Source organism: Pseudochaenichthys georgianus, chromosome 9 (genome assembly GCF_902827115.2).
Source record: "Pseudochaenichthys georgianus chromosome 9, fPseGeo1.2, whole genome shotgun sequence".
NCBI lineage: Eukaryota > Metazoa > Chordata > Actinopteri > Perciformes > Channichthyidae > Pseudochaenichthys > Pseudochaenichthys georgianus.
In genome coordinates, this window is record NC_047511.1 from 44,870,038 (window position 1) to 44,886,805 (window position 16,768).

General features: G+C 41.4%; 2 protein-coding genes across 2 annotated transcripts in view; both read left to right on the forward strand.

The window, feature by feature from the left end:
- The first annotated feature begins 327 nt into the window (after positions 1 to 327).
- On the forward strand, positions 328 to 6,190 carry LOC117452959 (dynein regulatory complex subunit 4-like). The gene is made up of 7 exons (XM_034091787.2): positions 328 to 412; positions 1,737 to 1,822; positions 4,355 to 4,552; positions 4,766 to 4,831; positions 5,203 to 5,289; positions 5,423 to 5,552; positions 6,109 to 6,190. Exons 2-7 carry the CDS (start codon positions 1,751 to 1,753, stop codon positions 6,126 to 6,128), a joined length of 573 nt encoding a protein of 190 aa, XP_033947678.1. The 5' UTR covers positions 328 to 412; positions 1,737 to 1,750; the 3' UTR covers positions 6,129 to 6,190.
- A 386-nt stretch (positions 6,191 to 6,576) lies between these two features.
- The window catches only part of LOC117452543 (poly [ADP-ribose] polymerase tankyrase-1), a 42,194-nt gene continuing 32,002 nt past the window's right edge, over positions 6,577 to 16,768 (forward strand). The window contains exons 1-6 of the mRNA XM_034091239.2: positions 6,577 to 7,046; positions 9,436 to 9,660; positions 12,885 to 12,980; positions 13,098 to 13,134; positions 13,561 to 13,636; positions 16,021 to 16,041. Coding sequence (XP_033947130.1) covers positions 6,620 to 7,046; positions 9,436 to 9,660; positions 12,885 to 12,980; positions 13,098 to 13,134; positions 13,561 to 13,636; positions 16,021 to 16,041 — 882 coding nt within the window. The 5' untranslated portion in view covers positions 6,577 to 6,619. The remainder of the gene's footprint in view (positions 7,047 to 9,435; positions 9,661 to 12,884; positions 12,981 to 13,097; positions 13,135 to 13,560; positions 13,637 to 16,020; positions 16,042 to 16,768) is intronic.

Sequence of the window (16,768 nt, forward strand, 5' to 3'; positions counted from 1 at the left end):
AAAATACAAATATATATATAAACAAAACATCACAGTAGCATCGCACACATAATACATAATAAAGTCTGAACACACTTCTGCTTCTATGGCGAAATTACTTCCCAAATTGGGACCTTCCTTCCTACCTACCTAATTATTCAGGGTTTTTGATAGAAATAAACTACAGAACTAAAGTGCTGATGACACTGAATGAGGTGCTTGTTGTTATTGCTTGATACCAATGTTTGCCTTATTTTGTTAGAGTAAACTGTACAACTTGAAGGAAAGGAACAAGCTAGTGGAGAGGGAGACGGCGGTGGCTTTGCGGCAGAGTGAACATTTGAAGGAGAGTCTGCAGGTGGAGGAACCAGAACTGTCAGAGAGCTGCAGACTCCTGAACCACAAGAGAAGAGCCACGGCCCAGAGATTAAAGGCTTGTTCATTTTCTTTTATTTTAAACATACCAGGCCTGCAGAGAGCATTCAGTCTTGTTCATCTTTGTCATTGGTTGGTTGTGATTCTCAAAAAGGCAACGAGCAGAGGTGGAACAAGTTAGCATTGTAAGGGCTCCCTCAGCAAAAAGCAATGGGATTTTTCAATTGGATTTCAGAAAATAATCTCTGTGACACACAAACGTTTATGATACTTACATGTTTTGTTCAGCAGGATAATCTCTACATATTAACACCACTTTTTTAAAGTAAAAAGCTAATAAAGGAACTACAGTACGGTCACATGACTTCACGTCACCACCGCTAAGCTAAAGGTGGCTAATGTTGGGCTATAAGGAACTACAGCACGGTCACATGACTTCACGTCACCACCGCTAAGCTAAAGGGGCTAATGTTGGGCTATAAAGGAACTACAGCACGGTCACATGACTTCACGTCACCACCGCTAAGCTAAAGGAGGCTAATGGGCTAAAGGAGACTACACGCACGGTCACGCTTCACGTCACCGCTAAGCTAAAGGTGGCTAATGTTGGGTTATAAAGAACTACAGCACGGTCACATGACTTCACGTCACCACCGCTAAGCTAAAGGTGGCTAATGTTGGGCTATAAAGGAACTACAGCACGGTCACATGACTTCACGTCACCACCGCTAAGCTAAAGGTGGCTAATGTTGGGCTTTAAAGGAACTACAGCACGGTCACATGACTTCACGTCACCACCGCTAAGCTAAAGGTGGCTAATGTTGGGCTTTAAAGGAACTACAGCACGGTCACATGACTTCACGTCACCACCGCTAAGCTAAAGGAGGCTAATGTTGGGCTAAAGGAACTACAGCACGGTCACATGACTTCACGTCACCACCGCTAAGCTAAAGGTGGCTAATGTTGGGCTTTAAAGGAACTACAGCACGGTCACATGACTTCACGTCACCACCGCTAAGCTAAAGGTGGCTAATGTTGGGCTTTAAAGGAACTACAGCACGGTCACATGACTTCACGTCACCACCGCTAAGCTAAAGGCGGCTAATGTTGGGCTATAAAGGAACTACAGCACGGTCACATGACTTCACGTCACCACCGCTAAGCTAAAGGCGGCTAATGTTGGACGTGATGACGTTTAGTCGTTTCATTTAGACACTTGTTAGCAACTGCCGTTCTTAAATTCATTTTAAATACATTTTACTAATTAAACGATCATTTCATTGATTCAATAAATAACAGCGGCAGGCATGAGTCACATTTAAAAAACTGACCGCTGCTCAAACTATGACAGTCATTTTTACTTCTGGTAATGTCTCCAACAGAGAAGCAAAGCAACATGCACACGCTCCTCAGTGAGAGCCACGACCTGGATGTGAAGAATATCCAGTTGGAGCTGAAAATCGAACAGGTAATCAGATCTGTAATGTCACAAGTTTTTATTAATTCGCTCAGTTGTTGATCGCTGAGTGTTGTGTGCACCCTGGTGGGAGTTACAGAGCTGACTTCACAAAACACAGGAAGCGGCAACGACAAACTATTTTGCTCTGTGCTATTTTTAAACGTGGCCGAGCCTGTTTATTACCTGTAGGATACCCACATTTTAACATCACTGACATTAGCTGTTTAGATAAAATACTCTCCGCTGTGCTGCTGTTACGTCATACAGTAGAGCGAGTGGTTATTTCAGACCTCTGAGCTAGTCTCCTTCATGGACTGATGGCAGTGCTCCAAAAGATAGGGAAAACACTGGAATGGAGATTGCTTGCCCACTAATGATATGTGCCCGAACATTTGTTGATGAACACCGGTTACTCAGACATGATGTCTCCATCTACTGATCATATGTCCATTGTTGAGGTCGACTAGAATAGATTTAATTTTCCAAAATCACATTGGTTTCTCAACAGCATCTCTGTATATCTGTGTATTCACTCTCTGTCCTAAACGGCTTGTTGGAGCTCCTGCCCCCCCCCCCTCCCTGTGAGCCAGTGTGCTCTGATTGGTCGGGACGTTGCGAGGCTCGTTGCCGCTGCTGCGATCTGCTGCGAGGAGCGGACAGGTTTCCGGGTCGGCGATACAGCGAGAACAAGAGAAACTCATCCTGAGCACACAAACACTCACAGCCGAAGTAAAAACAATACGTGTGGCTTGATATTGAGAAAGAAAAAGGTTTAGGACGCTGTGAGAATGGGTCTGCGGAGAGCATTTCTCCGAGACCGCAACTCGTCTATTACCAGTGTTCAGGGAGCTCTATGCAAGTCAAAAGGCGCTTTCACACCGCAGTACTGTTCCCATAAAGGTTCATCAGAACTTAGTTCATGAGAACTCTTTAGTTCTCATTAACTAAAGAGCAGATCGCGTTCACACCAGAATAAGTCCCTGGGGGAGGATTAGGCAAATGAAGCCGCTGACGTCACTTCTTCTTCTTCTGCTTTGGGTTTACTGGCAGGCCGCAAACAACTTCACGGCGTATACTGCCACCCGGAGTCCCCGGCCGGAAGTCCCGGAGTTGGGGACTGGCTTCCAAGCAGTGGTGTAGTGGGGATTTTTTTACTGGGTGGACGGGGCGGGAGGAGACTCTATGGACGCGCTTGTGAACTGTCAACGGGGGGTACACTGTGGACCTCTGTGTCGCTTGTCAGCTCAACATGATGCGGTTTAAACAATACAATAATAAAGGGCGGTGCCGGCCGTCAGTGACAGTCGCGGCCTTTCTGCGCGACTGTCACTCAAATGCGGGACATAGTCTCAATTTGTGGGACGCGGGACAAATAATAAAATGCTGTGTGTGCAGTCCTGTACAAAGCGGGACACCTGGTAACCCTACACACACACACACACACACACACACACACACACACACACACACGGTGCTGCCCCTCACACACACACGCTTCAAATCAAGTTGCATAAATGCTTGAGCTACGTTTTTATTATAATTACTCTGAAATCTGCCTATTATGTTTTTGTCATTATTACAACAAATACACACTGGCAATGATTTTATATTAGACTGTTAAAAAAAAATCATGCTTCAAATAAGTGGGGGTGCGGTGTACCCCCGCGTCCAACGCCCACTACACCACTGCTTCCGAGTAAATCGCCAGAACGCCGACACCTCCTCATCTCCACCGCTCCCATGTTTTCTTTTGTGTCATCATAAGTTAGTCTCTCTGCGTTTCTGCGCTGGGCTAATGCTAATGCTAATAATGCTAATGCGAGGATAATAAAATGGCGGCTTCACAAAACTTTTTGGGAGTTTTACGGGGCGTGGTTTGCAATCCGCCCAGCCAATCAGACACAGGAACCTTTTTCTCCCACGAAAGTCCCTGCTCTCTAGCGGGGACGGAAAAGGGGGTGAAAAGGTTCATGAACTAATTTAGTTCCGGATTTTTTTGGTGTGAACGCGACATTTCGGAACTATATCGGAACTAAAGTGGGAAAAGTACTGCGGTGTGAACGCGCCTAAGGGGACGGGTAATAACCCGGAAAAGCATGACATGGGCCCTTGTTCAACAAGCTCTTTATTGTTCTCATACTGCCTGTGCTGCAGCACCCCTTTTCACCCTCTGTCGGAAACCAGAGCCCAGTCTGCTCTGATTGGTTAGCTGGCCGGCTCTGTTGTGATTGGTAAACCACATAGAGATGTCCCGCCCCTTAGCCTTATCACGTACTATGTGTTGGAGCGCTATCCAATAGGAGCGCGAGTGTTACATAGAGATGTCACTATGTACAGGAGGTAAACAAAGGAGTCCAATGGAGGTGTTTCAGGGAGGGGGGTGAATGTGCGTGAGAGAAACTCCCTCTGGAGGGAACACAGGGATGTAAGCCTTTCTAGACAATTGACATGCATTAAAAACTATATATAACACACTACAGGAGAGGGAAACCCCAAAAAGCACAATAATGCCTTTTTAAATGAAAAGCTTGTGTCCCGCAGGCTGAGAATGAGAACGACCGGCTGCAGAGGAAGCACACCGAGGCCCTTCTGGACACTCAGCAGAAGAACGGGATGAAGCACCTGCTGCTGGAGAGGAAGATCCAGAGCCAGACAGAAACCCAGGAGAGGCTGGAGATTCGACTGTGGGTGGTGCAAGCTGTCGTACAGAAAGACCAAACGGCTCTCAAGAACATTAAGGTACCATTTTGAATCTGCACTTAGATAATAACCTATGTGTAATCTGTAAATTGCAACAAATATTTATTTTTTTGTGACACAAGGAATTTTTTTTTTTAGCAGCATAGATTTTACAGATGTAAATGTTTGGCATATTTGCAAATCCTTTTGTTCTGCATCTGTGGAAGGTGTTTTACTTTTACACACGCTTTACGTGTTTTTTTTCACCTGTAGGAGCTATTTAAGTCCAAGGAGGCGACCATCGCAGCCCTGAAGGATGACATGCCTCCAGAGTCAAAGGTCGGCCATTGGTTATGCAAAATGATTTCCTTACATTTCTTTAAAGACGACATATTATGATGATTTTTAGGTTCATATTTGTATTGTGTGCCTCTACTGTGACATGTATCCATGTTCGAAAAGCTCTTTATTTTGCTCATACTGCCTGTGCTGCAGCACCTCTTTTCACCCTCTGTCAGAGAGAAACTCCCTCTGAAGGGAACACAGGGATTTTAGCCTTTGCAGACCATTTACATGCACATAAACCGATACAACACACTACAGGAGAGGGAAAACCCAAAAAAACACAATGGGGCCTCTTTAATTAACAGCTTCTGGTAAGTTCCTGAGATGCTGTCATGTTTTATTGAAAACACACATGTGATCGGCAGGAACCTGTGCATTTGGGCTTGTCTTTAAACAAGTGGCTTCCACTGGGGACCAATACCAAACCCACCAAGAAAGCCTCTGAAGATAAGGTCAGTTATTTAAAAGGGTTTTCCTTCATCTGTTAAATGGATTTGCGGGTTATTGTTTCTGTTAAGTGTTTGATATGATTCAGTCAGTTCAGTTGGTGCTGTTTTGTGAAATATGTGTTAATGTGAATGGCAGCAGGGCTCTGACAGCTTGATGCAGAGTCTGACGACTTTGTGCATCTCTGACAACGACCCGGTCAGAAGAGACGTCGTCAAACAGAACTCTGTTAGCACCGGACCAGATGATGAACTGCTGAGGCTTTCAGGTTTGCACTCATCTGCAATTTCAACCAAAATCACTTAATTTCCCCCCTCTCTCTCATTCCATTCCTGATGGTTTGAATACAAGTGAATTACACACACACATTTCCATTTCAATATAATGTAACGAACAATAAAGTTGTCTAATCTATAAACAGTTTTTGAGATGAGCGAGCACGGCGAAATAGCTTCAATAAAGACACCATGTAGTTTATCCAGATGATCTTATCCCCTCAGCATTTGGAGCTCAAACTGATTGTGAAGTGAACACATGTCAAATATGACAACTGTAACCTTTAATCAATATTTACATATTTAATATTTACTTGATCATTTTACAGTATTCATTTCCTCCTACAATTAAGCTTGTGAGGGTTTGTTTCCAGTTCCTGTTCTAGTGTTACTTGACCAAAGTAAACTTCTTTTGTAAGATGTAAAACTTGGAAAGTGCCATGTGTTTCTTGCTCTAAAGAATGATATCCAGCCAGCCTAGTTGTGAAGGCTGTTTTTATTTAGTATAGTGTTTTTAAAAAAGTGTCTTTTAATGTCTTTGTTTTGCAGAAGCGGCTGCGGGGCCTTAGATGTTGGATGGCTGTGCTGCATGAGATTTTGCACATTTTAAATAAATACCGTTTTTACCTCACATTGCTTCATTCCTTAATTTACTTATCTGTACTTGTCTTGAATTCCACAACATTTACAGAATTTACAAAACTCTTTTATATGATTAATAATTTGATATATTATAGGAAATGTACACTTTACATAAGTTGTTAAATGTAATGGTTTGAACACAATTCCTAATTAGTGTCCTTCCCTTTTGCACATACTCAAAAAAAGAGTATGTAATCATATATTTTTAAATAAGAAGTGTAATCAAAAAGAGCTGATACAAAACTGATAAAAGCAGTAGGCCTAAATATGAAGAAAATGTCTAGATACAATTAATGTTGGTTGTGTATACAGTCTATGGTTTGTGCACACTGAGGGGAAACAGCTGACAGGAAATACGACCTTCTTTCACCGGAAAGGAGGAGCAGCTTTTTATTGTCGCCTGAGAGGAGCTGCTGTAATGGCGGTGTCTCGTCGCTCCTCGCAGCAGCAAAGCACCATACAGTCTCCGCCGAGAAACAGCTCTCTCTCGGCCGCTCCGGGCTCCCCTCCGCCGATGGCCCTGATCGTTCCCCCGGAGAGTGAGAGGGAATGCGCCGGTGGAATCGACGTCGCTCCGGCCTCCCCGGACCTCCTCGTCCCGGTGCTACCGAGCAGTGCGAGCTTCTCCACGACAACAACCTCCGGAGGCAGTGGCAGCAGCGTCTCCAGCCCCGGATCCGGAGCCTCCAGCCCGGCGGACGGCAGCAGCGGAGGGGCCTTCAGGGAGCTGTTCGAGGCCTGTCGGAACGGAGACGTTTCCCGGGTGAAGAGACTGGTGGACTCGGTGAATGTAAACGCGAAGGACATGGCTGGTCGAAAATCAACCCCGCTCCACTTCGCTGCGGGTAAAGCTAACGGCTCGGCTATGTTTATGCTAACATTAGCTATCATACTTTAACGACGAAGCTATGTTAATGCTTACATTAGCTATCATAGTTTGTAACGAAAAATACTGTAGCTCTCATACTTTTACTTTTGATGCTAAGATTAGCTATCATACTTTAACGTTAAAGCTAATGTTAGCAAACACATAGCAACTGCTTCTGCTATGTTTATGCTAACATTAGCTATGATATTTTACGATTAAGCTAATGTAAGCATAAACATAGCTAATGTCTCAGCTATGTTTTGCTTACATTAGCTATCATACTGTAACTATGGTTATGCTAACATACGCTATCATACTCTATGTTTATGCCACGCTCTCATACTTAAACGATTAAGCTAATGGCCCCGCTATGTTTATGCTAACATTAGCTATAATAATAATAACAATACATGATGTTTTTGAGGCACTGTCAAAATACCCAGGTTTACTTTACGATTAATAAAATATATACTGTATAACAGTCAAAACAACAACACATTAATCAGGGTTGCCAACTCTCACGCATCTGGCGTGTGACACACGCTTTCACTCAATCTCACGCGCTCACGCTGCCCAAACTATTCTCACGCCAAAACAAGAATACCGACGACTAGAAACGGTTTTGAAAACATCTTTGATAATGTCTTCTGGCCAATCAGAATCAAGATAACGGCGTGGTGTTGTTGCAGGAAGTCCCGACGGAGAATAGTTTTGCTGTAGTACATCTCTATATACATCAACACGTAATGAAATCAGACCCCACGGTTTGATGATTGATGTGTGGGCTGTCTTTCATTTTGACACACAGAACAATGGGGGCTATCCACCCTTATCCACAATGTAAAGTAATTCACAGCCTCTTCTCTCTGTGAGGAGCAGCAGGTTCAGCTTTCAGAACAAAGTAACACAAAACTAAAATAGCATTTATTTTTTTAAATATGTCGTGGAGTAATAGATTTATTTATTTTTCTTCTCAAGAGAGGACCAGAATGTGTGCAGGGGTTGGGTTTTCAGCATGTAACTCTTTCACCTGTGGGGAAGTTGCAGGATTGGCTCCAGGTCGCCCTTTTTATTTACTACAAGACAAATGTGCCTTTTTGTTTCATACAGTTCAATTTGGATTGAGACAGGGAAACAATCTAAACCTCACGCATGGCGTTTCACTGTCAAGGGGAGCGTGTATGTAATTACATTGTAAATACTGACTTCACCCCACCACTGTAGGGTTAGCCCTACCACAGATTACCCAACACAAATACTCCGGAGCCGATAAGTCAATGAATTGCTTATCGCGACAGGCACACAATAAAACAGTGGAAACATGTGTTTGACTTTCATTAGTGAAGGAAACTGTGTGCCCTTTATAGTCTGTGTCCAATATTGTGTATATGTATATATTGTATATCCTATATATATATGCTAAGGTCCCGCTGCTGACACGATAGCAGTCATTTAGTGCGCATATGTGTAATTAAACCCATGATATCAAAATCTCATTCCAGCCAGGTACCCAAAGTTGGCACTCTGATTAATACATAGCCTACAGGGCAGACAGAAACAAATGACAATAATTTAAATTGTGTTTTTTAAAGCTATCATACTGTAACGATCAGCTAGGAAAAAGTCTCAGTTATGTTGATGCTTGCATTAGCTGTATTAGACTTTAACGGTTATATAGCTAATGTTGTTGTGGTGTAAACACAATGTTCAGTTTAACCGGCTAGTGTTGCTAAGCTGCTGATGTGACGTTCTCTAATGCAGATGTCAACATTTCTGTACTTCAGCTAATCCGTCACAACAGGATGCGCAAAAAGACCTCTAATTTAGCTTAAATGTCAGTTTCAGGCTAATTTAAATTGCAATATTAGAATACGCCCACATTACTGTCTGTTTAGCACATTTCTGCACAATCCTGCCACTTTTTACACCTTCACATGCTTGACTTTCATGATTCAAATTCAAAGAGCTTTATTGACATCACCTTAATGACACAGTTTTGCCAAATGTTTGTACAATTACATGCATACACATCTTTACATAAATATACATTTGGTATTACTTATGTTTATATGCATTTTGAAAAAAAGCTTTTTCTTTACAAGGAAAACGATATTCTTTTAGAACATGAACTAGAAAAAATAAAGTACAAATAGTTTTGGACAAATTAAATGTAATAACTGTGTAGCTCACGGCTTAGAGATGCAAACATCTTGTCTATGCATCAACAAGGATCATATCTAATAGTGAATTCTTTAGGTATGTTTGAATTTAAGTATTTCTAGAAGGAATAGCCTTGGTAGTTATGTTTAAGAGGAGTCAAATATTGAGGAAAAGCTGAACTGAAATGCCCTTTGATCCTCTTCCAGGTTTTGGCAGAAAGGATGTGGTGGAGCACCTCCTGCAGACGGGGGCCAACGTTCACGCCAGGGATGATGGCGGACTTATCCCCCTGCATAACGCCTGCTCTTTCGGCCACGCAGAGGTCGTCAGCCTCCTCTTGTGTCAGGGAGCAGACCCCAACGCCAGAGACAACTGGAACTACACCCCGTTACACGAGGCTGCCATCAAGGGAAAGATAGACGTCTGCATTGGTAAGGGGAATTATGCACATCTGTACGGTTTCCTAGACAGACAGATGTTGTGAGCTCTAATTTGGCCCTTCGTAATGTGTATACGCAAGGTGGCTTTAGTGCATGTTCATGATTATAGTCACGGTCTAGTCCTGTTTAACGTTAACTGCTATTTAGCCGATGTTCATGAACATAACTTTATAGGCTGGTTGTTGTTGTAAACAACACACATGTTTTGTTAGATTTAATCAGTGTACTGGGCAGAGGTGGTAGAAGTACTCAGATCCTGTACTTGAGTAAAAGTAGAAGTACTTGTATCTTGTACTTGAGTAAAAGTAGAAGTACTCAGGTCTTGTACTTGAGTAAAAGTAGAAGATCTTGTACTTGAGTAAAAGTAGAAGTACTCAGGTCTTGTACTTGAGTAAAAGTAGAAGTACTCAGGTCTGGTTCTTGACTAAAAGTAGAATTACTCAGATCTTGTACTTGAGTAAAAGTATTAGTACTCAGGTCTTGTACTTGAGTAAAAGTAGAAGATCTTGTACTTGAGTAAAAGTAGAAGTACTCAGGTCTTGTACTTGAGTAAAAGTAGAAGTACTCAGATCTTGTACTTGAGTAAAAGTATTAGTACTCGGATCATGTACTTGAGTAAAAGTAGAAGTACTCAGATCTTGTTCTTGACTAAAAGTAGAAGTACTCTGATCTTGTACTTGAGTAAAAGTAGAAGTACTCAGGTCTTGTTCTTGAGTAAAAGTAGAAGTACTCGGATCTTGTACTTGAGTAAAAGTAGAAGTACTTGGATCTTGTACTTGAGTAAAAGTAGAAGATCTTGTACTTGAGTAAAAGTAGAAGTACTTGGATCTTGTACTTGAGTAAAAGTAGAAGTACTCAGGTCTTGTACTTGAGTAAAAGTAGAAGATCTTGTACTTGAGTAAAAGTAGAAGTACTCAGGTCTTGTACTTGAGTAAAAGTAGAAGTACTCAGGTCTGGTTCTTGACTAAAAGTAGAATTACTCAGATCTTGTACTTGAGTAAAAGTATTAGTACTCGGATCATGTACTTGAGTAAAAGTAGAAGTACTCAGATCTTGTTCTTGACTAAAAGTAGAAGTACTCTGATCTTGTACTTGAGTAAAAGTAGAAGTACTCAGATCTTGTACTTGAGTAAAAGTAGAAGTACTCGGATCTTGTACTTGAGTAAAGGTAGAAGTACTCGGATCATGTACTTGAGTAAAAGTAGAAGTACTCAGGTCTTGTTCTTGAGTAAAAGTAGAAGTACTCAGGTCTTGTTCTTGAGTAAAAGTAGAAGTACTCGGATCTTGTACTTGAGTAAAAGTAGAAGTACTTGGATCTTGTACTTGAGTAAAAGTAGAAGTACTTGGATCTTGTACTTGAGTAAAAGTAGAAGATCTTGTACTTGAGTAAAAGTAGAAGTACTTGGATCTTGTACTTGAGTAAAAGTAGAAGATCTTGTACTTGAGTAAAAGTAGAAGATCTTGTACTTGAGTAAAAGTAGAAGTACTCAGGTCTTGTACTTGAGTAAAAGTAGAAGTACTCAGGTCTGGTTCTTGACTAAAAGTAGAATTACTCAGATCTTGTACTTGAGTAAAAGTATTAGTACTCGGATCATGTACTTGAGTAAAAGTAGAAGTACTCAGATCTTGTTCTTGACTAAAAGTAGAAGTACTCTGATCTTGTACTTGAGTAAAAGTAGAAGTACTCGGATCTTGTACTTGAGTAAAAGTAGAAGTACTCGGATCTTGTACTTGAGTAAAGGTAGAAGTACTCGGATCATGTACTTGAGTAAAAGTAGAAGTACTCAGGTCTTGTTCTTGAGTAAAAGTAGAAGTACTCAGGTCTTGTTCTTGAGTAAAAGTAGAAGTACTCGGATCTTGTACTTGAGTAAAAGTAGAAGTACTTGGATCTTGTACTTGAGTAAAAGTAGAAGATCTTGTACTTGAATAAAAGTAGAAGTACTTGGATCTTGTACTTGAGTAAAAGTAGAAGTACTCAGGTCTTGTACTTGAGTAAAAGTAGAAGATCTTGTACTTGAGTAAAAGTAGAAGTACTCAGGTCTTGTACTTGAGTAAAAGTAGAAGTACTCAGGTCTGGTTCTTGACTAAAAGTAGAATTACTCAGATCTTGTACTTGAGTAAAAGTATTAGTACTCGGATCATGTACTTGAGTAAAAGTAGAAGTACTCAGATCTTGTACTTGAGTAAAAGTAGAAGTACTCGGATCTTGTACTTGAGTAAAGGTAGAAGTACTCGGATCATGTACTTGAGTAAAAGTAGAAGTACTCAGGTCTTGTTCTTGAGTAAAAGTAGAAGTACTCGGGTCTTGTTCTTGAGTAAAAGTAGAAGTACTTGGATCTTGTACTTGAGTAAAAGTAGAAGATCTTGTACTTGAGTAAAAGTAGAAGTACTCTGATCTTGTACTTGAGTAAAAGTAGAAGTACTCAGGTCTTGTACTTGAGTAAAAGTAGAAGATCTTGTACTTGAGTAAAAGTAGAAGTACTCGGATCTTGTACTTGAGTAAAAGTAGAAGTACTCGGATCTTGTACTTGAGTAAAAGTAGAAGTACTCGGATCTTGTACTTGAGTAAAAGTAGAAGTACTCGGATCTTGTACTTGAGTAAAAGTAGAAGTACTCAGGTCTTGTTCTTGAGTACAAGTAGAAGTACTCAGGTCTTGTACTTGAGTAAAAGTAGAAGTACTCAGATCTTGTACTTGAGTAAAAGTAGAAGTACCAGAGTGTAGGAATACTCTGTTTCAGTAAAAGTCCTGCATTCAAAATGTTCCTCAAGTGAAAGTATAAAAGTATTCTCATCTAAATATAGTGAAAGTAGCGACAGTAAAAGTAGTCGTTGTGCAGATTGGTCCATTTCAGAATAATATATATGATATGTTTTATAATGATTGATCATGAAAGTGTTCTCAAAGCTGGTGAAGGTGCAGCTAGTCTGAAGTACTTTGTAGACTGCAGGGTAGCTGGTGGATTCACTCCAGGTGGAACTAAAGTCTGATTCAACACTTGATTATATTTCACATCATTCATCCAGATCTGTGAAGTAACTAAAGGTGTTAAATACATGTAGTGGAGTAGAAGTACAAAGTAACATAAAATAGTAATTAAGTAAAGTACTTGAGTAAATCTACTTAGTATCTTTACACCTCAGGTACTGGGTGACACAGTTACATAACATAGGAATTGTTATTGAAGTATGTTCCTATCTGCTCCTCTGCCCTCAGTGTTACTCCAGCATGGCGCAGATCCAAACATCCGCAACACTGACGGGAAATCTGCTCTGGATCTCGCCGACCCTTCAGCCAAGGCTGTTCTCACCGGTCAGTGCCTCTCAGCTCGCTTCCTCTCACAACTCATATTTTAATCATTAAATAAATGTCTCACTTTATTCTCGAATCTCTGGAAAGTGCTCTGAAATAAATGTTACTTCCATCCAGGTGAATACAAGAAGGATGAACTTCTGGAAGCAGCAAGGTGAGTATCAGCCAGACATATGTACTTCCTGTCGGCCAAAGTCAAACATGCAACATCGACATCACGTACAACGCTTACATGTGAATAAGTACTACCGAGTTACATCCAGTAAAGCAGTGTTATCATCTGCTGCAGAACTACTTTTAAATGATGTGATCTATTGGAAGCAAAGGGGACGTTGATACGAAAGGGAGGAGACTGCTGAATAGGGTCAACATTTTAACGTTACATTAAGACCTTAATTTTCCTTATACCAAGTTTCTTTTCATTATCTAATTTATGGTGAATTCAAAACCGTTTTAAACCCCAATGATGTGTATTTTGGGATGTTGTCTTTCCACTAGTCCACAGCCTAAGAGCACGATAACACCATTTGTTCTCCTGTTGCCCGAATGACCGCGGCCTCTTTCCACCATGTGATTACAGGAGTGGGAATGAAGAAAAGCTGATGGCACTGCTGACTCCATTAAATGTGAACTGCCATGCCAGCGATGGACGCAAGGTAGGGAGCCGCTCGTCCCGCACCATTTCACAAACTGCATGCTGTGAACGAGGCCATTTTATGAAATACTTTATACTAGATTAGTTTGTGTGTTGCAGATATAGCGGAGATTTGTGTGGGTTTGTAGCAGGATGATGCCAATTTACCGTTTTTAAGACTACTTCAAATCCAGTTTGTTCTATTATAACATCTTAACTTTTGGTGTTTTGTATCGCATTCGCCAGATGGGATTTTCCCCACCGTAAAAAAAAAATGTTTGAGTCCAGATAGTTAGATTAGTTTGGTCTTCCCTTAACTACAGAAGAAAAACATTACTTTTATTTACAGTTTAGTGCAGGGGTGTCAGACTCAATTTCATCACGGGCCACATTCGCATTATGGTTGCACTCAAAGGGCCGGGTGTAACTTTAAGACTATATAAAAATACATATATAAATATTTAATATATTTAAAATAATGTATTATATTACTTTATTGCCTCTGCATTGGATTATTATCGGATAGGGTAATAACTTCATAATTAACTACGTCTGGAAGCAGAAGTCTAGGGCAAATAATGGCAAGTCTCTTCAGTGCGAATGTCACAAAATGATTTTAAAAGAAAAGCACAATTAAAAAAAAAAAGTGACATTTTGAAAAAGAAAGTAACATTTTGAAAAAAAGTAAATTCTGAGAAAAATATTTAGAAGAAAAAAGTCAAATTTGAGATGCATTGTGGGACATGTAGTTTATGGGCAACGTGCTTCTGTAAATCGTAATGTAACCGTATAACAAACATATTATATTATTTGCAAGCTCTTGTGGGGCCGCATAAAATGAAGTCGCGGGCCGGATTTGGCCCCCGGGCCTTGAGTTTGACACCCCTGGTTTAGTGGGTTTATTTTTATAGCGTGGTTGGGCTGGGTGTCTGGACATTCTTCCACATAATCGCTTTTCCACGCTGGAGCAAAGCCAGTTGTGGTCTTTAAATGTAGGTTCATTTCTTTGTACATCAAAGTTATTGGAAGTTATTTGAAGCGTCTCGAGCAGGGGGGTAAAACGCATTTTCATCTCGCGCCATATCAGCATTATGGTTGTAACTTTAAATATAAAAATACATATATAAATGTTTAATATATATAAAATAATGTACTTTATTACATTATTGCCTCTGCATTGGATTAATATCAGATAGGGTAATAACCTCATAATTAACTACGTCTGAAAGCAGAAGTCCAGGGCAAGTCTCCTCAGTGAGAATGGCACAAAATGATTTAAAAAGAAAAGCCACGTTCTGGGAAAGTCCAAATAAAAGTAACACTTTGAAGCCCCCGGGCCTTGAGTCTGACACCCCTGGTCTAGAGCATGATTATGTTCCTCTGAGTGTTCTAGATGGGTGACGGGTGCAAAGGAGCTACAACGGCCCAAAACATTTCAGAAATGATGCAAATTTAAAAACACAAAGCCGATGAAGAAACCTCTTCACCAACATGACGAGACATACGAGCGTTTACTAAAAGCATGAACGAAACGCTGCAAGAGGCTCACAACGGAAACCAGGGATTATAAAGACTGTCTCTGTTCACGGGAAGTTACCTAAAATGTTCGTCCGACATTATTAAACATCTGCTGTAAACTAGTTGGCGAATGTACCGAACCGAGTTATATCGGAATGATGAAACTTACACTTTCGGTGACTTTCCACCAACAGCGACAGTTAGCCAACTTTTTCACCCGGTCCCGGCTTCCATCGCGTTTTGAGCTTCTTGCAGCTTTTAGTTTCTGCCGCTCGTTTAGTAAACACGGCATGTCTCGTCAAGTTGGTGAAGGTGGTTCCTCACCTGCATGTCTTCTGGCACATTACTCCTAATGGCCCTCGCCAGCCACCGTAGGGAAGACGGTGCAAAGACGCACTTTAGAGAACATATTTGGCCCTTCAGGCGGTGCTGATTCAGGTGTAGGGTTGTTTTTGCATTTCATTCAGGTACTGGTTTCTCTTTAGCGCTTATTTAGATTGTCTTATTTGTGTACAAACCACTCGCTCCTCTCTCCCATGAATGTCTAATGTGGCTAACAGTATATCCTAACCCTGTTTTCTCCAACAGAAGTTAAAGTGTGACTCCTTCCTCGCCTCCTTTGCAGTATATTTAGAGTTTGCATGATCCGTCAGTGTAGATTGTGTCTGATTTAAACACGTGGACCAGTTCCCCACGCTGCGGAGGAAAGGGAGGAGGTTCACACACTCAGCCCCCCCCCCCCCCCTCTGTGATTTAATAACCAGGGCTTGTGTTGCATCGACTTGAGAAGGAAGAGAAAAAGCATTGCTGTGAAAAGAGAAATGTAATTTTTGTAATTTTTGTTTCGTTTTTGTTTCCCGTGTGACTCTGGCAACATGTGTCCACCAGTCAACGTCCCAGAAAATGCTGGTAAGTGTTGATAACGGCCGCTTGCTTGATGCTCTGTTGGGATTCTTACTTTTTTTGTTACGTTCCTTATTTTTTTGTGATCCATTGTTTTTATTTGACCAATAATCTGGCTGACACTGACATCACGGACCTGGGTGCACGGGTCACTCGTTACCCTGGTGTGTGTGTGTCTGTCTGTCAGTTTGTGTGTGTGTGTGTGTGTGTCTGTCTCTGTGTGTGTGTGTCTGTCTGTCTCTGTGTGTGTGTGTGTGTGTGTCTCTGTGTGTGTGTGTGTGTGTGTGTGTGTGTGTGTGTGTGTGTGTGTGTGTGTGTGTGTGTGTCTGTCTCTGTGTGTGTGTCGGTGTGGGTGTGTGTGTGTGTGTGAGAGAGTGTCTGTCTGTGTGTCAGTGTGTGAGTGTGTCTGTGTGTGTGTGTGAGAGAGTGTGTCTGTGTGTGTGAGAGAGTGACTGTCTGTCTGTCAGTGTGTGTGTTTATGATTGAGTGATTTGGGTTGGTGTCATGGTGACGACTCGTCTTGTTGGGACCTTGAGAGGAGTCCACCGTGTCCTCTGCCTGCTTTCTCTTCAGCGTCTGTCCTCTCCTTGCACACTCACTCACACTTTTCAACCGCGTGCTCTTCAGTCAGTCTTTCTGATTTGGGCTTTATTTATTCATTCATTCATGAATAAATGTTCCTTTTGGATGACCACTCATGCATGCCCGGAGACCTGACCCCCCACCCTTTGCA

Bases quoted from the DNA above. Each gene is read 5' to 3' on its own strand.
- LOC117452959 (XM_034091787.2), top strand. From the start codon at position 1,751: ATGCACACGCTCCTCAGTGAGAGCCACGACCTGGATGTGAAGAATATC. The intron at 4,832-5,202 runs GTCGGCCATTGG...TGTGATCGGCAG, and splicing joins ACATGCCTCCAGAGTCAAAG to GAACCTGTGCATTTGGGCTT. The intron at 5,553-6,108 runs GTTTGCACTCAT...TTTGTTTTGCAG, and splicing joins TGAACTGCTGAGGCTTTCAG to AAGCGGCTGCGGGGCCTTAG.